Source organism: Anomaloglossus baeobatrachus, chromosome 3 (genome assembly GCF_048569485.1).
Source record: "Anomaloglossus baeobatrachus isolate aAnoBae1 chromosome 3, aAnoBae1.hap1, whole genome shotgun sequence".
Taxonomy (NCBI): Eukaryota; Metazoa; Chordata; class Amphibia; order Anura; family Aromobatidae; genus Anomaloglossus; species Anomaloglossus baeobatrachus.
In genome coordinates this window covers 44810068-44833383 of record NC_134355.1, presented here as the reverse complement: position 1 = coordinate 44833383, position 23316 = coordinate 44810068, and the positions used below count along the sequence as shown (strand labels likewise).

General features: G+C 45.8%; 1 protein-coding gene across 2 annotated transcripts in view; it reads right to left on the bottom strand.

The window, feature by feature from the left end:
• KCNH1 (potassium voltage-gated channel subfamily H member 1) overlaps positions 1-23316 on the bottom strand; it is a 421045-nt gene that overhangs the window by 188028 nt on the left and 209701 nt on the right. For both annotated transcript variants that reach the window (XM_075339163.1, XM_075339164.1), the window contains one exon: positions 15625-15824. In XM_075339163.1, coding sequence (XP_075195278.1) covers positions 15625-15824 — 200 coding nt within the window. The remainder of the gene's footprint in view (positions 1-15624; positions 15825-23316) is intronic.

Below are 23316 nucleotides of genomic sequence, written 5' to 3'. Positions count from 1 at the left end.
CACACCGAAACTTGGCGTCACGAACAGGATACTTACCCATCCACTTACCTTGTGGAAGTGCGCCTTGTATTGGACAGTCAGCGGTGATCCATTGCTAATTTTCCATAAGTCACCATTTTGGTCGCCATTTTGGCGTGAAAATCTACAGCTCAGCGTCTTCTTCCCCGTGAAAAGAGCGCAAAAGGCGAAGCCCCGCCCCCTGGGAAGGTGGCCGGAAAGCGAGGCCGGAAGTCGCAAAACGAAACTAGCAGGCCTGAACGAGGCGTGCCAGCAAAAGACCAAGGGGGAGAAGCGGGAAGAGCTGATGTAACCGCGGCTGTTAAGTGCAGGGACGCCAGGACTCTGCAGAAACCCGTTCCTAGACACCAACGCGGCAGGATGTGTTGGAGGATCCAGGCCCAAGCCCACTTCATGCTGGTGAAGTGGGCGTCGGAGATGAAGGGCCTGGCTGCAGCTGATACACACATAGCAGACACACATGGATACACCGAGCACATACACACACAGCGCACATGCATGTATATGTGACACCCTGGCAAAACCAGGTTGTCACAGGACACTGCATCCCTCTCCAGATGCAGGATCCCTTCTCCTTCGCCTTCCAACACAACCCCACACAGGTACAAACACCAGCCACAAAACCCTAGTCACCACCCCAGGACAATAGGGACACACCAGTGGGTGGGGCCAGGCAGATGGTGACGCCCACCTAGGGGTTCTGCTGTGTCAGGGGAGGGAACAAGACAGTTGTTGTGAGGAGAGGTGAGTGGAGTCTGGACAGTGGAAGTGAGAGGAGTGAAGTGGTAGTCAGGGGTTGGAGCCCCAGGCTACCGGACTACTTAAGCTGACTAGGTGGCAGATGGCAGAGCAGGGCTACAGGCGACGGAGATCCGGTCGCGGGAGACCTAAAGTGGACCGGGGCAGGGTTGTAGCCCGCCGGTGCCGACAGCAGGAATCCGGTCCGGAGGCCGTGCACGGTCGGGGTACCTAGACCCTAGGGCGAGGACAGCTGCAAGCACCATTCTAATTAACCAGGAGGGGACAAGATTCCAAGTCTTGTCCCACCGACAGGCCAGATAGAGCGAGACGGAAGCCCAACGAGGGGGATAGGGCGTCTGCAAGTGCCTGTTAAGATCCCACGGGTCAGTTCTCGCGGGCCACATCTCCCACAGAAAAGACACAGGGAGTGGACTTTCCCCGTTTCATGCGGACTAGTCAACACACAAGACACTAAACTAAAGTGCAGGAGGAAGGGCCCCTGTTCTGTTCACCGGTGTGCGGGACCTGAACACACCCCTCCGGAGGCTACTGGTTACCGGCCGTTGGTTTACTACTTGGACTCAGTGACTTATTTCAAAACAGTGAGTACACCGGTAACACCCGGTCCATCTCCACAGACTGTGCCCCATCGCTCCATCCCACCAACACCTGGGCCCCGGGACAACACCTCCCCTACCCGTGGAGGGGATACCATCTAGCTGCCCCGCTCCATCAGCCCCGGGCACCCCATACCAAGGCAGTGGCGGTGCCACCAACCATCACCGCAACCCACAGGTGGCGTCACTGACAAAACCTCCCCTGTAAATAACCCCCCTTTTCACTTGCGGGCGACGGACGGGTGCTCAGGCCCGTGTCCGGCTTCCCCTCGAGCCAGCGCCGCGACCCTGGATCCGAGCGTCTAGAGAAGCCCCCCTGCCATGGTCTGTCCCCCGCCCGCAACATATACACTGAACACACACACACACACACTCTGCTGTATACTCACCCAGCGATGTTGTCCCCGGCACTGAAGTACCCAGTGCTGCTCCGGCTTCCAGCTCCACAGGGCACTGAATATTCAGTGAGTATAATGAGCGGGGGTCAGAAGTGGGAGGCAGCAGAGCCGGAGACAGGTAAATATAGAAAATATTTTTATTAAAAAAGACCCGTATTTTCTCCGGTACGTGTCACACTGATGTCACACGGATCACATCAGTGTGCGATCCATGTGACACCCGTGCTGCCGGAAAAAAATGGACATGTCTGTGCCTGTGCCTGTGGGGCCACACGGTCTGTGTGACAACATGGACATGTGAGATCCATGTTAAAAACGGATGTCACACACACCTAAAACACGGACGTCTGAAATCAGCCTAAAGGCTACTTTACACACTGCGATATCGGTCCCGATATCGCTAGTGTGGGTACCCGCCCCCATCTGTTGCGCAACACGGGCAAATCGCTGCCCGTGCCGCACAAGAGCCGTCACACATACTTACCTGTCCGGCGACGTCGCTGTGACGGGCGAACCGCCTCCTTTCTAAGGGGGCGGTCCGTGCGGCGTCACAGCGACGTCACTGAAGCATCACTGAACCGCCGCCCAATAGCAGCGGAGGGGCGGAGATGAGCGGGACGTAACATCCCGCCCACCTCCTTCCTTCCTCATAGCGGCCGGGAGGCAGGTAAGGGGAGCTTCCTCGCTCCTGCGGCGTCACACGCAGCGATGTGTGCTGCCGCAGGAACGAGGAACAACTTCGTTACTGCTGCAGTAACGATAATTGAGAATGGACCCCCGTGTCGCCGATTAGCGATTTTGCACGGTTTTGCAACGATGCAAAATCGCTTATCGGTGTCACACGCAACGGCATCGCTAATGCGGCCGGATGTGCGTCACAAAATCCGTGACCCCAACGACTCCGCATTAGCGATGTCGCAGCGTGTAAAGCCCGCTTAAGACTTTTTCTATGGACACAAAAGGCCTTTTTTCTCTCAAATATTGTTCACAAATTTGTCTGAATCTGCGTTAGTGATCTCTTCTCCTTTGCTGAGATAATCCATTCACCTCACAAGTGTGACATATCACGGTGCTGATTAGACAGTGATTATTGTACAGGTGCGCCTTAGTCTGGCCAGCATGATTATTGCTCAGGTGCGCCTTAGGCTGGCCACAATAAAAGACCACTCTAAAATGTGCAGTTTTATCACACAGCACAATGCCACAGATGTCTCTAGTTTTCAGGGAGCGTGTAATTTTCATGCTGACTGCAGGAATGTCACCAGAGCTGTTCCCGTGAATTGAATGTTCATTTCTCTACCATAAATCGTTTCCAAAGACGTTTCTGAGAATTTGGCAGAACATTCAACCGTCCTCAAACCCGCAGACCACGTGTAACTGCACCAGCCCAGGACCTCCACATCCAGCATCTTCACCTCCAAGATGGTCTGAGACCGGCCTCTCGGACTGTGGCGGCAACAATCGGTGCAAAACCAAAGAATTTCTGCACAAACTGCCAAAAACTGTCTCAGGGAAGCCCTACTGCTGCTCGTCCTCCTCATCGGGGGTCTCCACTTGACTGCAGTTCGCCATGGGAACTGAATTGAGTGGGTAAATACTCACATTCGATGGCATCTGGCAAGTGGTGGTTACACCAGATACCGACTGGTTTTCTGAACCATCTACCCCCCACTCACACATTTTAGAGTGGCCTTTTATTAGGCGCACCAGTGCAATAATCATGCTGTATAATCAACATCTTAATCTACCACACCTGTAATAGACACCTAAATCAACTCAAAATTTGATGACCGCCTTTTACCTTCTTCAGTTCTTCTAGTTATTCTCTGATGCAAGTGTGGACATATTATTGGTGCAGCATGTGCGGCCGCACAAGGGCCCAAGAGGTTGGGGGCCTATTACCACCTCCAAAGCAGGCGGCATTATGCCTTTTCATGAGCTCGAGCTGCAAGCGCCCCCACAGTTTGGGACAGTTATTATTTCTTTGGGGTTTTTTTGTTTGCCATTAATTTTTGGATTCAAGCAATTTGCAAGACCTTTTTTTTATTTTGGTGACATTTTTGTGAGATTCATAGCAAACTCAATTGTCTTCTAATTGATTAATAGATTTGCTCATCACTAATCATGAGGTCTTATAGATTTTCCATAATTTCCAAATACTTGTTCCTGCACTCCTATACCTTGTCGGACACCAGGGCTTAGTGGCTTGGCAAAGAAAACTAACAGATATACCATCATCTCAAAATCTCAGTACTTGTTCCTGCAGCCCTACACCCTTTTCGGACGTCAGTGCTTGACAAAGAAAACTGGCAGTGTTGCTTTCATGGAAATTCCAGGAGGTGTTTGTGGTCTTCAGTACATTGGAAGCTTTCTCCTGGGTCTAACCTTTTTCTTAGAGCCTCTGTCATGAGGTGTGGTACGTTGACTAGGAGTAAGGGCACCTAGGCTGGCCCTCAGACAAGGGACCCTAAGCTGTCCCTTATTCCAGAGGTACGCCAGATGGTTGCAAGGTCAGAACCGCCAGCGTAGCCCTGACTCCTGATTAGCCCTGGTCTACATCCTTTCTCCCCCAGCCCCCGCGAAGGGCTGGGACAGGAATAAAGAATCCCACAAATACCGACAGACAGGGAAAAAAACAAGACTCAAACTTATTGCAAGCACAAACAGGGGTAAAGACAATACATGCTCAGGGAGAAATGAAGTACAGAGAGTAAATAAACAAACAATAAGGATATTTCCACCGCACACAAAATTGCATGCAACAATTCACCAACAACTGGATCACCATGCGCAAAGACCGGAATCGCCGGAGCAAAGCTAGAGCTATAATCAGCATGAGAGACCAGGTCCCAGGCGACCGTGAATAGGTCCCCAGCAACCTGTGACCCCAGCAGCAATTTGCAAGCCATTAGAAATTAACTGCTAAAGGCCACTTTACACGCTGCGATATCGGTACCAATATCGCTAGCGTGCGTACCCGCCCCCATCGGTTGTGCGACACAGGCAAATTGCTGCCTGTGGCTCACAACATCGCCCAGACCCGTCACACTACTTACCTGCCTAGCGACGTCGCTGTGACCGGCGAACCACCTCCTTTCTAAGGAGGCGGTTCGTTCGGTGTCACAGTAACGTCACTAAGAGGCCACCCAATAGAAGCGGAGGGGCAGAGATGAGCAGGACGTAACATCCCGCCCACCTCCTTCATTCCGCATTGCGGGCGGGACGCAGGTAAGGAGATGTTCCTCGTTCCTGCGGTGTCACACGTACCGATGTGTGCTGCCGTAGGAACGAGGAACAACATCGTTACTGCAGCAGCAGCGATAATCGAGATTAGGGGGGCATGTCACTGATGAGCGATTTTGAACGTTTTGCGACGATTCAAAATCGCTCATAGGTGTCACACACAACGACATCGCTAATGCGGCCGAATGTGTGTCACAAATTCCGTGACCCGCTCATAGCGTGTAAAGCGGCCTTAACTCCGATCACCATTGAGCACAAAACTGGTCAACGCCTAGTTCTGACTAAGCAACTCAACAGCACCAAATGTCATGTCAGACTCTGCAGTGTGAACAGAGTCTGAAGACGCTAAGACACCTGATGAGATTATAGCAGAACACTGCATGGTAGCCTCCTTGATTTTTTGGGAGACTTGTCAAGTATGCTTTAAATAAAAAAAGTCAATGGAGCCTCTGTTAGGAGTCTCGACACGGAAAATAGCCAGATATCCCTCTGGGAAGGACCTAGCCTAGAGGGTGGTTTACATGCTGCGACATCGCTAGCGATTGCTAGCGATGTCGCAAGCAATAGCACCCGCCCTCGTCGTTGGCGTGATATGTGCTGATCGCTGCCATAGCGAACATTATCGCTACGGCAGCATCACGCTCACATACCTGTTCTGCGACATCACTGTTGCTGCCGTTAAATCCCTCCTTCAAGGGGGAGGTGCATTCGGCGTCACAGCCGCGTCACACGGCAGCCGTCCAACAGCAGAGGAGGGGCGGAGATGAGCGGCCGGAACATGTCGCCCACCTTCTTCCTTCCTCATTGCCGGTGGACGCAGGTAAGGAGATGTTCGTCGCTCCTCCGGTGTCACACTCAGCAATGTGTGATGCTGCATGAACGACGAACAACCTGCAGCAAGCCCCACCAATGATATTTGGTAAAGGAGCGACGTGTCAACGATCAACGATTTTTGCCTTTTTGCGATCGTTGATCATCGCTCCTAGCTGTCACACGCTGCGATGTCGCTAACGACGCCGGATGTGCGTCACAAACACCGTGACCCCGACGATATATCGTTAGCGATGTCGCAGCATGTAAAGCCCCCTTAGGAGTGGCTCTTTTTAGACCACCACAACCACCATATTAAGTGGCCCTTTTAGTCAATATCCAACTCTTAAAGGAATATTCCTAGTTAAAGTATTTATGGCAAGTCCTCAAGTCCACTGAAGCTGAAGCAACCGGCAAACCCGCATCACCCAGAGGAACAGAGGTCAGGCGGCTGCCATTATACCTATTTGGCATGCAGAGTGCAGGAGCTTATCAATTTCTAGCTGCAAAGGAGTAACCTAAGGGGTATGGTGGCAGTGAGTCTTAAGTTAGAGGTGGCACCAATTAACCATTAATCCGAATATTTACAAAGTTGAATCTTAGCCCCTTCAGAGGGTTTTGCCCAGGACTAATAATGGGACTTTTTGGATCGGAAAGACCATAAATAGTCCATTGAGGTAGACAAGCAGCTACAGGCGGTGCATTATATAATATCCCACCATAAATTTCTGGAAGATTATAAACAACAGATGCTTTTGTTAGAATCTTTAATTTCAGAGGAAACCATAATCCAGGTGCATAATTCATCCATTAGCCACAGACGGAGCAGGCTACTCCCAGAGTCACTCTATGTAATGCAGTTATCCCATGGGCTGTAACTAATGTGGTTATCGAAGGCTTAATCAATATACTAACATTCCCCGGAGGGCAGATATCATTGACTCTCGAATGTTACATCATTCCTGGAATAGGCGGGAACCTCGGCGCAAATGGTGGAAACGTCGATCATCTCAGTGCGAGGAAGAGCAGGAACCCTGAAGTTAATTTACTGAATCATTTGTATTATTTCCCATCCAACTTACAAGCTCATTATTCAAGTCAGCGGCAGTGACAGCCTCCGGTGTACCCCTATCTACGTCCTCTGTGATTCTTACAACACAAGCAGCAATTTGATACAGTAAGTGGTTTATTGAAATGTGCACAGCTTGTAATAAAAAATGGAGACAGCCTGCCGCGGGCCAACGCCGACGGCGATATTTGATGTGGCAAACACGAGCTCCATACATCACCCGTCGGCCTGACTCAATGTTTTTTGAACAAAGTGAATGTATATATACAATTGGAAATTATTTACTTTTTTAAAGAATGTAGAATCACCTTACATCAATTGTTTGTGTATTGGGACCACAGGTACTTAAAGGGGATTTCCAATCTCCGAGATCCTATCCCAATATGTAGTAGTCATAATAATATTAGCAAATGCCTCCAATTTGAAATGTAGTATAGTTCTGATATAGTCATGTCTCGTACCTTATGTGCAGGGCATTGCAGCTCAGGTATCCATGGTTATGACCATGAGCAACTAACGAACAAAAAGGAGACAGTTGCACTCTTTAGTGTTAAGATATGTAGAACAATGAATTTAGCAATATAGACAGGCAATATGCTATGAAAAACATGTAAACATAGCACAAAAAATGGCCAGTTTTATGTGAGCCCAACAGCCAACGATCATGAGCAACTAATGAACAAAAAGGAGACAATTGCACTCTGTCTTGCTAAGATATGTGTAACATTGAATTTGGGAATATAGACATGCATTACTGCTATGAAAAACATGTAAACATAGCACAAAAAATGGCCAGTTTTATATGAGCCCAACAGCCAACCACCATGAGCAACTAACTAACTAACAAAAAAGAGACAGTTGCACTCTTTAGTGCTAAGATATGTGTAACAATTACTTTGAGAATATAGACATGTAATACTGCTATGAAAAATATGTAAACATAGCACAAAAATTGCCAATTTTATGTGAGCCCAACAGCCCACCACCATGTGCAACTAACTAACAAAAAGGAGACAATTGCACTCTTTAGTGCTAAGATGTATGTAACAATGACTTTGGGAATATATACATGTAATACTGCTATGAAAAATATGTAAACATAGCACAAAAATCGCCAATTTTATGTGAGCCCAACAGACAACAACCATGAGCAACTAACTAACAAAAAGGAGACAGTTGCACTCTGTAACACTAAAATATGTGTAACAATGAATATGGGAATATAGACATGCATTACTGCTATGAAAAACAAGTGAAAATTGAGATAGTTGGCACACAAAAATGGCCAGTTTTATGTGAATCCCACAGCCAATAACCATGAGCAACTAACTAACAAAAAGATATTTGCACTCTGTATTGCTATGATATGTGTAACAATGAATATAAGAATATAGACATGCATTACTGCTATGAAAAACGTGAAAATTGAGATACTTAGCACACAAAAATGGCCAGTTTTATGTGAGCCCAACAGTCAACGGCAAGCCAACCTCATTTTGTTGGGTGCATGCCTACTCTAATCCCTCTCTTGGGTTAAAAACCTACAATTTATGGGTGGACAGGAACCTGTAAATGAAGAACTAAAACAGCCTAAGGCTATTTCACTTCAGCCTGAGGCTATTTTACTCCCTCATTTGCAGGTTCCTATCTGCTCATAAATTGTAGGTTTTTGACTCTAAGAGAGGCATTAGTTTGATAGGGACCCAACAAAAAGAGGTCACCTTGCCGTTGGGCTCACATAAATCTGGCCATTTTTGTGTGCTAAGTATCTCAAATTTTTTATGTTTTTCATAGCAGTAATGCATGTCTATATTCCCATATTCATTGTTCCACATATCTTAGCACTACAGTGTGCAACTGTCTCCTTTTAGTTAGTTGCTCGTGGTCATAACCATGGAAACCTAAGCTGCAATGCCCTGTACATAAGGTAAGATACATGGTTATATCAGGATAACTACACTACATTTCTAATTGGAGGTATTTGGTATTATTATTACACCAACTACACACTGGGATAGAATCTTGGAGATAGGAATATCCTTTTAATATTGCTTAAAGAGGACCAATCACCAGGTTTTTCCTATATAACCTAAAGCCAGTGCTATACTGGCACTATCAGGCTGATTCTATACATACCTTTAGTTGTCAGCAAAGATATATAGGTTTTGAAACACAAGAAAGTAAAGTTTGTAAAATCAGCAGCTTATTGAATGACAGGAGCTGCAGCAGCTGATAGCTTGGGTGGCTCTTCATAGCTATCCCCTCCCCCTGCCTGTCCGTCCTCCCCCTATTATTTATGCTAATTTTATTACAGCATCGATTTACCTTGTGACTAAAAGGACCTGTGCTGATGTCATACCCATGTGATCAGAAGGGGTGGGGCCTCAGCCAACAGAAAAATGTTAAATGTTGCTTCCTGGTATCAGCTATGTTGGCTGAGGCCTCGCCTCTTCTGGTCACATGGGTATGACATCAGCACAGGTCCTTTTAGTCACTAAGTAAATCGATTCTATAATAGAATTAGCATAAATAACAGGGGGAGGGGATAACTATGAATACCCACTCCAGCTATCTGCTGATAGGCAGCTGCTGTCATTCAAAAAGCTGCTCATTTTACAAACTTTACTTGCTTGTGTTTCAATACCTATGCATCCGAGCTAACAACTAAAGGTATGTATAGAATCAGCCTGATAGTGCCAGTATAGCACTGGCTTTATGTTATATAGGAAATATTGGTAATTGGTGCGCTTTAATGTGATTTTTTTAGGATAAGCAGCTGTGTATATACATGAAAAATAACACCATATCTGGCCCTTGTATGACTTGGGTCTTGTATTTTCTCCAAATTTTTCCCTCTACAGGCTCTATTTCTACTTTTCATTTGTCTCTGAGCTAGGAAGTAGAGATTATCTGTTATAAGACAGTACACAAAAACACGAGAGATTCCTGTATATTCAGAAGCAGCATGGTTGAATTTATACAGCAGTACTGGGCAGTGTAGACATGAATCTAAAGCCTGCTTTACTCGTTGTAATTTCGCATACGATATCGTATGCGATTTGCAACGCCCCCATCGTATGTGTGGCATGTTCAATTTGTTGAACGTGCCGCACAAACGATTAACCCCCGTCACACGTACTTACCTTCCATACGACCTCGATGTGGGCGGCGAACGTCCACTTCCTGGAGTGGGAGGGACGTTCGGTGTCACAGTGACGTCACGAGGCAGCTGGCCAATAGAAGCGGAGGGGCGGAGCTGAGCGGGACGTAAACATCCCGCCCACATCCTTCCTTCCGCATTACCGGCCGGGAGCCGCAGGACGTATGTAAGATCTGTTCATCGTTCCCGGGGTGTCACACTGCAATGTGTGCTACCCCGGGTACGATGAACAATCTGACGTTCAATTCCAGAGAAAGGTACGATGTATGCGATGAACGTTTTAACGTTCAATCGCAATCGCACGTAGCTGTCACACACTGCTATGTACCTTACAATGCTGGATGTGCGTCACTTACGACGTGACCCCGCCGACACATTGTAAGATATATTGCAGCGTGTAAAGCAGGCTTAAGTCTTGGATGAGATAAACACTTACTAGAGAGCAACAGCACATTGTATGGATATTTGTGCATCTCTCTCCCACTTTGCTCCTCCTTCTACTCTCTCCATAGAATTCAACAGGCAGCTGTAATCTGATTCCTCAGTGAGCTGGTGGTCCATCCATCTTGTCTTAAGGAAACTCCAACTGTTTTATTGAGTCAATGATGAATTCAGGAGGCACAGATGAGTAGAAGTGGCTCATAAGTGGAGAAAGAAGGATATTTTTCCAACGTATATATTACAAATCTTCTTATACTCACTTGTATTATTCATCTACGTAAATCCCTCATGCTACCTGACATTATGTAGTGGTAGATTAAAGGGCCATTTACACACTGAGACATCGCTAACGATATATCGTCGTGGTCACGGTGTTTGTGACGCACATCCGGCGTCGTTAGCGACGTCGCAGCGTGTAACACTTATGAGCGACCTTAAACGATCGCAAAAGAGGCAAAAATCGTTGGTATGTGAGACGTCGTTCACTTACCAAAAATCGATGCCTATTCAGTAGCGAGGTAGTTCGTCGTTCCTGCGGCAGCACAAATCGCAATGTGTGACACCGCAGGAACGAGGAACAACCTCATACCTGCAGCCGGCCGCAATGAGGAAGGAAGGAGGTGGGCGGCATGTTCGTCCCGATCATCTCCACCCCTCCGCTTCTATTGGACAGCTGCCATGTGATGTCGCTGTGACACCGCACGTACCGCCCCCTTAGAAAGGAGGCAGTTCGCCGGCCACAGCAACTTTGCAGGGAAGGTAAGTCCATGTAAGCGATGTTGTGCGCCACGGGTAGCGATTTGCCCGTGATGCACAACCGATGGGGGTGGGTACGCTCACTAGCGATATCGATAGCGATATTGCAGCGTGTAAAGTACCCTTAAGACGCTTCACTGTTGTAAGATAAGAGAAGCTGTGGAGAGAAAAGGCGCAATAGGGTCTTACCCGGTATGACACAAGGGGGTGAATGCAAGTAGAAGCACTCACCTGGTAGGGTTGTGCCAGTCACAACCCCTTAGCAAGCATATATGTAGCGTGGAAGGCAGCGGTCCCGCAACGAGGAGGTATATCAGACAGCAGGAGAAAAGAAGGTTTAAATACCGCGCCAAACCACAGGAGTCCAGATGGTGTTAGTAAAATTCTTCCCTTTATTTTCACAGGTCTACGCGTTTCGAGGACATGTCTGTCCTCTTTCTCAGGACAATGTACAGAGAATACTATAGCCTAGGCCTATATACTTGGCTATAGTATTCTCTGTACATTGTCCTGAGGAAGAGGACGGACATGTCCTCGAAACGCGTAGACCTGTGAAAATAAAGGGAAGAATTTTACTAACACCATCTGGACTCCTGTGGTTTGGCGCGGTATTTAAACCTGCTTTTCTCCTGCTGTCTGGTATACTGTTGTAAGATAGGCAGTGCTGCTCGGGTGAAGTAGGGCCAAAAAATTGGAGGATTGTCCAAAAATTATCCAGAAAAAAACGGTCACAAGGAAATTCCGCTAAACATTCCGCAGATGATGTTATTTTTTGTGTGGTGTATAAGACAATTTCATACTCGTACTTTATTGATCTCTCTCCAGAGACCAGAAAAAGATTTAAAATGTAAAACTTTAGTTTTCAGTGCAGAAAAGTTGAACTCCAACTTCAAGAATATTTATAGACGTGGCTGCTTGCATTGCTAATATTAAAGGAATCCAACTGTTATGTTTTATTTCTGCACAATGTCACAAAAAATTTCAAAAAAAAGAAAAGTTTTTGCTATGCTTTTTCTGATACGCCTACTCCAGTCGGAACAAAGGAACAATCATCGTAAGAAGGAAGATGGGTTCTTAGTGTCCCCTCAAGGTCTATTCTAACCTACCGAGGAAGGCTACGAAGAACAACAAAAGAAAAACAACTTCTTACACCTACTATTCCCTAAGCAAAAGAAAACTTTATCAAAATAATGTGAGCAGAAATATACTTAGGAGATATTTTCGTAGATGCGCATCTAGATTAAGACAGATCTAAATTCACAAAAATATACAAAATTCTAATTTATTTAGCATCAAAATTTCTATTATAATGATATCAGGTGAAAACTTTCAATTTTCTCATCCTCAAAGACATATCAAATTGTTTAAAAGAACTGAAGTCCTCAGTGGTTGATACCTTTTAATGGCTAACTGAAAAGATGGTAATAATAGCAAGCTTTCGAGACTGCTCAGGTCTCTTCTTCAGGCTAAATAGGCTATTGAGTCTGAAGAAGAGACCTGAGCAGTCTCGAAAGCTTGCTAATATTACCATCTTTTCAGTTAGCCATTAAAAGGTATCAACCACTGAGGACTTCAGTTCTTTTAAACAATTTTTTATCTCTACTGGCTAACACGGTACAAAGATATATTTTACCTTTATCAAAGACATATCTACATCGAAAGAGCGAGTTTTCTCTAGTGTATGACCACTCCGCTTTCTCCAAGGTCTGTATAAGTATATTTTTTCATATACTTGTTACTTTATCCACTGCTGGCAGAGTACATATTTCTTAATACAGAAAAAAATAATAATTTGTTTTAATTAAATAGTTTTAACCATTGCCTTCTGCTGCCTGCATGTATTAAAATACATTGCATGCTGCTCAATGCTACTCAGTGTCGCTCTCAACAGATGCCACAATGTGACTGTAGGATAACGAGGGATATCAGGGGCTCCTATGCTGTACCTCACACTAAGCTATCCCTAACCTCAGGGTAACTCCTGATGGTAGAGATGCCCGAGTCCCATACCTAACTATGCCGCTGATCAGATCTAATCTGATTCCCCCCTTGTACCAGGGGAGGAAGGGGAAGAAGTGAGAAGAGAACACAGATAAACACAGACAAGGGAAAACCAAAATACTACTCTGACACACTGCACACACACAGGTATAGACAAGGAGAGATGCAAGAACAGGAAGGTGGCAACAAGGGTTAACTTCACAACCATAGTCATCAACAAGTTCCACAATCACGAAATAGTCTGGATCACAACATCTCACCAGACCAGATAAGATAAACTATAGCTGGCATAAAATGAAGGCTCTAGCCAGCATATAAAGGAGTGGAGCTGATATAATTGGCTCACCCACAACATGTGATCAAAGGAGACTAAGAAGCAGACTAGCAGAAATTAACTTTTGTCTGCCTATGAACTACCACTCTGCAGGTCGACACCTGAGTCTGCGTGCGTAAATCACAGACACCAGAGAAGTTATAGAGCGGCGTATCAGAATCAGTTGTCTGAACAGATCCCAACATTGCTATGACAGTCGGCGAAGTTTGCAAAAATCTCCGTGTGACAACAGATTCCTGATATCTTAGTGTTCTTCTGCATTCTCCTGAACACAAGCTTAATTCTCATTTGATATGATTAGAAGTGAGCTTAGACTTCACAATCAGGAGATCACAACAGGGTCTGGAGACTGAACTGCCATAGCGCTGGCTGTCAGGATCGAGACTGAACAGCGTCAAGCAGCTTGCATTGTTTTCTAACTATAGTTGGTGCAAAACGATTCTCAGGACCCAGTACAGCAACTAGGTTGGTAATCTCTGGCCACTGGACAGGAGCCTTAGAAACCACCTTGTAGCGCCCAACAGCCGCGGCTCCTGTTTTGATTAGTCAGGCTGGCGTGACTTCACATGTTCATGATGCCACAACCATGAACTCAGGTCAGCTAATCAGAAGAAAAGGCGCAGATTCAGGGATGTAGGAGACGGTTTTTAGGGCTCCTATCCTGCGGCCAGACTGACCTGGTTTCTGGAGTCTTAGGCGGGCTTTACACGTTGCGACATCGCTTCCGAGATATCGTCGGGTTCACGTCGTTAGTGAAGCACATCCGGCGCCGGTAACGACATCACAACGTGTAAATCCTAGATGCGCCGATAAACGATCACAAAAGCGTCGAAAATCGGTCATCTGTGCAGCGTCGGTCATTTTCATAATATCGGGTCGACCGCAGGTACGATGTTGTTTGTCGCTCCTGCGGCAGCACACATCGCTGTGTGTAAACCCGCAGGAGCGACAAACATCTCCTTACCTGCATCCCAACAGCAATGCGGAAGGGAGAAGGTGGGCGGGATGTTATGTCCCGCTCATCTCCGCCTCTTCGCTTCTATTGGCCAGCCGATTAGTGACGTCGCGGTGACGTCGCTGTGACGCCGAACGCACCTCCCCCTTGAAGGAGGGATAGTTCGGCAGTCACAGCGACGTCGCCGAGCAGGTATGCGCGTGTGAAGCTGCCGTAGCGATAATGTTCGCTACGGCACCAATCACCACATATCGCATGTACGACGGGGGTGGGTACTATCGCGCTCGGCATCGCTAGCCGATGCTAGCGATGTCGCAACGTGTAAAGTACCCCTTAGTTGATTTGCACCAACCATGGTTGTAAAATATACAAGCTCTAAAAACTAAAAGTGTTGAAACGTTTTAATAAATAGTGATTAGAGTAAATGTGTTCCACATAATGTATGCAACAATATTAAAAAAAAAAGATATAAAATTGTTCATGGTCTTTAAGCTTTTGCTCAGTATTATGCTTGAACAAGTAAAGCAGTGACCTAAAATTCCAACTCAACTGTACTCTTTAATAAGTAATACCTAAATCAAGCTTACTGGTTAATGTTATAATAGTAAGATTTAGTATTATGTTAGTTTACTTGAAGTAGATCCACATAACACCTGAGCGTGGTCTTCAAAGTTCTGGTGACCTAGCCTAATATGAGGCCATTTCACAGCCATGTAAAACCGGAAAAGGGGAAACAAGAATCTACGTATCAATAAAACGGCTTTGAGACAAGTTGCCTAGTTCTCGTTGGTCCAGTCCCCATTACTATGGGGTATTGAGAACCTGTGCAAGACTTCCTGCCACCAGGTCATTCTAAACTGGATAGAAAAACCTGGTCCCATAATATGGAGTTGACTTTCATTTTGCTATAGGGTCCTAACAGATGTGTATATGGCACTGGAGAGAAGTAAAAAAGAAGCAAAAGTTACAAGATTCTGATTTATCATTACATAATATCCAACAGTAAATATAAAAACAGTCAAAATGGTATAATCAGAGATGTGTCGTAGTTGAAACACCTTCTAGAAAACATTACTCTTACCTTTTCAGTGTCGATACCTCGGGACATAGACCAGGTGGAAACGATATAATCCATGACGCGCTCACTCAAACCTTTGGGCACTTGGTAAAGTTTAAGGAAGTCTCTCACACTGTTGAGCATCTCGTGGTATCGGTTTGTGTTGGCATACATTTGTTGGAAGATTGTTGTCACGTTACCAAAAATGGTTGCATATAAAAGAGCTGAAAAGAGGAAAAAAAAGATTTCTGTTATTTTTGTACAATAATTGACTTTGTTTCTTGTATATATACACTTTTTGAGCTATCGAAAAGTTCACCAAAAAGTTGAAAAGAAGGGAAGAAAATTGTTAAGACATCAATCCAATTGAAGAGTAATTGGCCACACAGTACGTCCTTGAAAAGGGGATGGAATTTGTCAAAATTGGCATAAAATATAAAATTAGAGGATGTAGGATTCCAAAAATTTATTAGCAGATTTTTTGGCTGATATTTGGCAAAAAATAAAATCTGTCCGCTGGTATAGGTTACCGATATACAGTATATTGTAACAGTTTCTGACATATATTCTAGCAAATGTAAGAAGTAAATGGTTTAGTAAATGGAAAAAAAAACAGCTGCATTTAAAGCAGAGATTTCACATACTGTGTTCTAAAAGCAACAAATCTGAACATCTCGGTAATAGTGTGATGCTATCACGCCAGAGCGTACAGCTGTTCAGCATGCTGATCAATCCAGGGGTGACAACGGGGATGGTATAGAAGAAAGGTCCTGGTGATAGGGAGAGGGGACACCTCCTGCAACTCTCCTGAGTCTGTACCCTAAGCTTCCTGACGTCCCTATATAGATCCTTCCCTCATCTCCATCACATGCCCAGGCCCTCACTTGCCCTGAACTCACCCTGGCTAGTGAAAAGGCTAGTGCGAGCACTAGTCTCACCACTACAATAATACAACACACGGCAAGGGAGATAGTCAGAGGGGAAAAAGACACAAAAAGGAAAACACTCCAAGTTTCTTCAATGCAGCAAAACACCTCCACTACAATAGTCAAGACTCCTCAGCTTCTTCCAGAGACTGGTTCCCTCCAAAGTGGTCAGCATAAGAATGAGAATCTATAACCGGCATCAGATGGGAAAACAAGTGACTATAAATAGCGGAGTGGTGAAAAAAAATACCTGCACCTGAGATTAAGGCTACAAAGAACAGCCAGATAAAAGTCCTTAACCCCTGCAACACTAAAAGAAAGTAGATACATTCAAATACCAGTTGTAGACCTGTGGAACAATAACCTCCTGGTACTAGACTTGCCAGAGGTTTCCCCAGAGTGGGGCACACTCATGACAGATGCAGAGCAAAATGGAAAAGAAACACAAAATCAGGGGAACTGGGGCACTTTTACAAGAGTGCTTGTGATGCTAGTCACTACTTATGGATAGTATAGATGGAGGGGTAGTCAGACAAGCCGGGGTCAGGAAACAGGAGGACATGACAGGACACAGGGAGTAAGCCTAAACACAGTCAAGTCACAGGCCGAGGGTCAGAATTCCAGGAGAGTACATATTAGGTTCAGGGAGCCGACAGAGACATGGTCAGGTAACAGTCCAAGGTCAGAAGCCATGAGGTAATGACAAGAACTAGCGAGCAGGCAGAGAGGAGTCAAACAATGATCCGGGGCCAAAAAACTTGGATCAGAACACAAGCACAGATAAGCCAAGAGCACAACTGTAGAACCAGAGAGTACGACTGGCGAGGTTCTGAGAGAGTGTGCTCAGTAATGAAACAGTGCAATTACCAGGAAGGGGGAACACCTGAGTAAAAACACCTCCCAGAACCTTCATGGAATCCTGTGCTGTCAAACAACCTGTAAGTTAGTGCTCAAAGAAACACAGCAGAGCATCTCCAAATGCAAGATGCTCTGCACAAAGAAAACATGTCACTGCCGACTCTGTAGTTCAGGAAGGCACAACAGAGCATCACCTGTATGCAAGATGCTCTGTACAGAGGAATAATGTCACTGCCAGCTCTGTAATTCAGGAAGGCGCAGCAAAGCATCACCTGTGTGCAAGATGCTCTGTACAAAGGAATAATGTCACTGCCAGCTCTGTAATTCAGGAAGGCTCAGCAGAGCATCACCTGTGTGCAAGATGCTCTGTACAAAGGAATAATGTCACTGCCAGCTCTGTAATTCAGGAAGGCGCAGCAGAGCATCACCTGTGTGCAAGATGCTCTGTACAGAGGAATAATGTCACTGCCAGCTCTGTAATTCAGGAAGGCGCAGCAGAGCATCACCTGTGTGCAAGATGCTCTGTACAGAGGAATAATGTCACTGCCAGCTCTGTAATTCAGGAAGGCGCAGCAGACCATCACCTGTGTGCAAGATGCTCTGTACAAAGGAATAATGTCACTGCCTGCTCTGTAATTCAGGAAGGCGCAGCAGAGCACCACCTGTGTGCAAGATGCTCTGTACAAAGGAATAATGTCACTGCCAGCTCTGTAATTCAGGAAGGCGCAGCAGACCATCACCTGTGTGCAAGATGCTCTGTACAAAGGAATAATGTCACTGCCAGCTCTGTAATTCAGGAAGGCGCAGCAGAGCACCACCTGTGTGCAAGATGCTCTGTACAGAGGAATAATGTCACTGCCAGCTCTGTAATTCAGGAAGGCTCAGCAGAGCATCACCTGTGTGCAAGATGCTCTGTACAGAGGAATAATGTCACTGCCAGCTCTGTAATTCAGGAAGGCTCAGCAGAGCATCACCTGTGTGCAAGATGCTCTGTACAGAGGAATAATGTCACTGCCAGCTCTGTAATTCAGGAAGGCGCAGCAGAGCATCACCTGTGTGCAAGATGCTCTGCACAGAGTAATTGTAACAGTGCTTTTGTCCAGGATTAAAACTCCCAACCTGTAGCATTGGAGGCAGCAGCAATTGGGTAGTATTGATCAGTGCGGTAAGATGATTTGTAGCTGGCAGATATCAACATGAAGGTCTTACCAGATGATGAAGAAACAAAAGAATAAATGTGTTGCACAGTATTTGCTTTGCACTCTTTTGCTAATAAACACCCAACAGGGCGCAAAGGGAAAAAAAACAACCATTTTTGCACAAATATGTTGTATCAAATTTTGCAACTTTTTGATGCCTACTGTAGAGGGAATGACTAATTCTCCTGAATATTTTCGAGGTGCATGATACTAAATTAGTATACTTGTTAACCATTAACCACACAGATTTTACAGAGTTTACAGTAACAATCTAACCCCTTTTAAAATGAATGTACTATGGATGTACGTTTTGGTCTATTTGCAGTTCCCACGATTTAAACCCTTCACCAATTCTGAGAAATCCTGATTTTTTTTTTGTTGATCCATAGATACGGTAGAAACAATCCTCCGCTCCCCCATCCCGTTATCCACTCCTTCCATTAGATTGAACTTGATAAACATTCATGAGATTCTATTCTATGAGCAAACTCTCAGCGTAACCAATCTTTTTTTTCTTCCATATAATGAAAATTTGCTTCATTTTTTTACAAGCTAATAAATTGAAGAAATAAAAGAGACTAAATGAGATATTCCTAAAATTACATTCTACCGTAATCAAATCATTTTATTCAAGTACAAGTGGAGAAATAACAAGGAGCTGAACATTCTCTTACAGGAACTTTCAAAAATAAGATGAAAATACCCTGCATGACGGCAATTTGTGTGGGTTGTTGAGCTTTGGAAACCTTTTTTATTGACCTAATTATAGAATTTTGAGCTCATAGAGGGGGATTCTCTGTTTAGGACACTTATCCCGCTCTGGAGGACCCGTTCTTTCCTCAATTACACAGTCAGCCTATTGATTTGAATACACACTGTGTAATACTTCATTTTTCCTGCGGGGGAGCTGCAGGAAAAGTTAATGTCGCGGGCGGAGGAGGGGACGCCACGCTCTCCCACTGCTCGGGTCCGGCTGCCGCGACTGCTGCGGCCTGCTGCTGCTCGGTGGCTCGAGCGATGGGCCGGATCCCGGGGACTCGAGCGGCGCTCCTCGCCCGTGAGTGAAAGGGGATTGGTTTTTGGGATAGTTTATTGTCCGTGACGCCACCCACGGTTGTGGTGATTGTATGGACACCACCGCTGCTCTGTATGGGGATCCCGGGAGCGGTGACAGGGAGCAGCAAAGTTGTTAGTTCTTCCCTCCGTGGGTAGGGGGTGGTTGTCCCGGGGCCCAGTGATGAGGTGGGTGATGAGGGATGGTGGGGCCGGTGCAGGGCTTGACCGGGTGCAGGGACGCGGGGGGCAGCGCTGTGCCTTGCGGCACTGTGATACTCACTCAGCCTGAGACAGAGACACAGTTCTCGGTAAAACACACAGCTGGAAAGACGGTTCCCACGGACAGCTGCACTTGCTTTTCCCCAGTAGTTGACGGTGACGGTCCCTTTTCCTGCACCTAAGATGATGTTGGTAGCGATGGGTTCCCACCGGTAACCTGCTCCCCGACTTGGATATGGGCCGGAGGAGCCCTACTTTACCCTCAGGCGCTGGCCCTGAGAAACTGGTGCCTTGGCGGTGGCGGTGTCTCTCTCTAACGGTTGAACTGTTGCCTTCAATCGGGACTTGGTTGTTGGGAGACCCAGAGGTCCCCTTCACTGACGGATTTGGCAAATTCACGGCGACTCCTAGCCTTGCCGGGATCCGAAAGGCCCCTGCCAATGGTGCTGACTGCTCTTCGTATACCGCTCCGGTACCGCCGGGCCACCACCCGTCCACGGTCCTTCCGGCAACCTCCAACCAGCCTCTCCTGCAGACAGTCACCGCCGTCTGCTGACCTTGCTGTCTCAGTCCGGGGCACACACCCGGACCAACTTCAGGCTTTCTCCTGTCACTTTTACTGTCACTACTCTCACTGTCCTACTTCTCCTTCCTCTCACTTTGAACTCTCTACTTAATCTGCCTGGTTTTCCCGCCTCCAGGGCTGTGAACTCCTCGGTGGGCGGAGCCAACTGCCTGGCCCACCCCCTGGTGTGGACATCAGCCCCTGGAGGAAGGCAACAAGGATTTTTGGTTAGCCTTGGTGTTCCTATCTGGGGTGTAGGGTGTGGTGGTGTTATGACCTGTGACCCCTGGCTTGCCCAGGGCATCACATTAACACTTAACTAATAAGGCATTCACAGAAATCCCAGCTGATTCCTGGACACTTTTTGATCTGCCTATTTTCAAGGAACCCTTTTAACATGTAGAAACTATCCAAAAACAAGGTAACTTTTTCAGATGAAAGGGAAACTCTCACCACAGGTTATCACTGCGGTGATGATCATATATATGTTTCTGTTCCTGCACTTGTAGATATAATCTGTTTAGCTATAATATCTTGTTAATTTTAAAATAATTTTTGTGTAAATTTGGGGGTAACTTTCTCCATTTTGAGTCTCAAGGATTTTTTTATATTTATTTTTTTAATGATTTATTTACTTTCAATTTGTAGCCTAAGCCCATGAGAGTTAAGTCTGTAAAAGGTGCTTTACACGCTGTGACATCGCTAGCGATTGCTAGCGATGTTGCGAGCGATAGCACCCGCCCCCGTCGTTCGTGCGACCTTTGGTGATCGCTGCCGTAGCGAATAATATCGCTACGGCAGCGTCACATGGACATACCGGTTCAGCGACGTCGCTGTGACCGCCGTACAATCCCTCCTTCAAGGGGGAGGTGCGTTCAGCATCACAGCGGCGTCACAAAACAGCCGCCCAATAGCAGAGGAGCGGCGGAGATGAACGGCAGGAACATGCTGCCCACCTCCTTCCTTCCTCCTTTCCGGTGGACGCAGGTAGGAGGATGTTCGTCGTTCCTGCGGTGTTACACACAGCGATGTGTGGTGCCGCAGGAACGACGAACAACCTGCGGAATGAAACACCAACGACATTATGTTTTAGAGCGACGTGTCAACGATCAACGATTTTTGCCGTTTTTGCGATTGTTGATCGTCGCTCCTAGCTGTCACACGCTGCGATGTCGCTAACGACGCCGGATGTGCGTCACTAACACCGTGACCTCGACGATATATCGTTAGCGATGTTGCAGCGTGTAAAGCACCTTTAAGTGTAGGTTTTCATCTTGAAAGGTTGCCATGTTGTTGGCATATGGACTTACACAATTTGATCAAGATGAGCACCATGTGCCTAAATTTTATCAGTATAGTCTATATAACAGTAATGCCTTTCAGAGCTTATGTATTGAATGTCCACATTCCACAAAACTTTAGAAATAAATAAACAAGTAATTTGTTAATTAATTTGAGTTTTATTATTATCACGATGACTATGGGATAGCAGGGAACCGGGGCTCCTAAGCTGACCATCAAGCTAGGAAGCCCTATGCTATCCCTAACCTCAGGGATACTCCTGATGGTGGAGAAGCCTGAGTCTCCTTCCTGGCCCTGATCCTGACCAGTCCTGATCTGATTCCCCCTTCCCCAGGGAGGGACAGGAAAGAAGTGTGTTGAAAACCACAGATAAAAACAGACAAGGGAAAACCAAAACTTTGTCACACAGCACACAAACACAAAGGTAAAGACAATAAGAAATTCAGGAAGAAAAACAAGAGCAGGAAGGAAGCTACAAAACAACAGGGGTAATCTCCACAACCACAACAAGCAATAAGCACAAATTTCACCAGAGAGTCTGGGACACAACACCTCACAGACCAATATAGAATAAACTATAGCTGGCATGGGTAGAAGGATTCAACCAACATAAATAGGAGGGGAGCACATGTGATAGGTCTTCCCACAAATGAGATCAAAGGAGCAAGCAGACCAGCAGAGATTAACTCTTGCTAGCCTGCCTATGATGCAGCACACAGCTGATTACACATTTTTGACAATGCCTTTTCATGTCATGATCTTTATTGGAAAAAAAAATCTTGCAGTTTTTACACTGGACACTGGGGATTTTTTCGACTTGTACTTCCTGTTGTTTCAGGAAACAGCACATGTACATTAGCAGCAATGAATAGAACAATACTCTCTTTTTGCATTGAAGCAATGAAGGAGGTCATTGTGCAGGGATAGCGGAGGAAGTGAACTGTGACATCTCTTTTTATGATTAGTGGATCACATTTTATCAGCTGTGTATAGTGACCTTACCTGTAATTGTATTTCTGCCTCTGATGATAAGGAGCCTGCTGAAAACTCAACAAGTATGAGTCTAAACAAGCCCAGTGTTAAAATTGCCTGATTACTAATTTTGGTTTTTTTTTAATAAAGATCGTGATATAAAAAAAATGATTGGCAAAAAATGTAAAAAAAATGTAAAAAAAATAAATATATGAATTAAATAATAGGTCATTTTCTGATGATCGCTTCCCTTTAAGAGAATAATACACTGGGCTAAAACCTGAGCAGCAGACTGAATACCATAATTTATACTAATCAGTATAAACTAAGTACCTCATGCCCAGGAGCAGTTCCACGTCTGTGGTCCAATACATTCCCGATCCATCTTCCAGCTCCATATTTATTTCTGTGCCATTTAGAATCCCGGTTACAATACGAGCTGTCACAGAACATTCCGCCATCCTGCGCTGAGCGCCGCGCTCCTGATAAATAATGCCATCTGGTCTCTGATGAATCTGGATCACACCTTTTCACATAACCCAATTTTACCTTGATGGATATGTAATAATCTACGTGCCGCACTCTATTTATGCTGCGCATATTATAAATCCCGCACTTG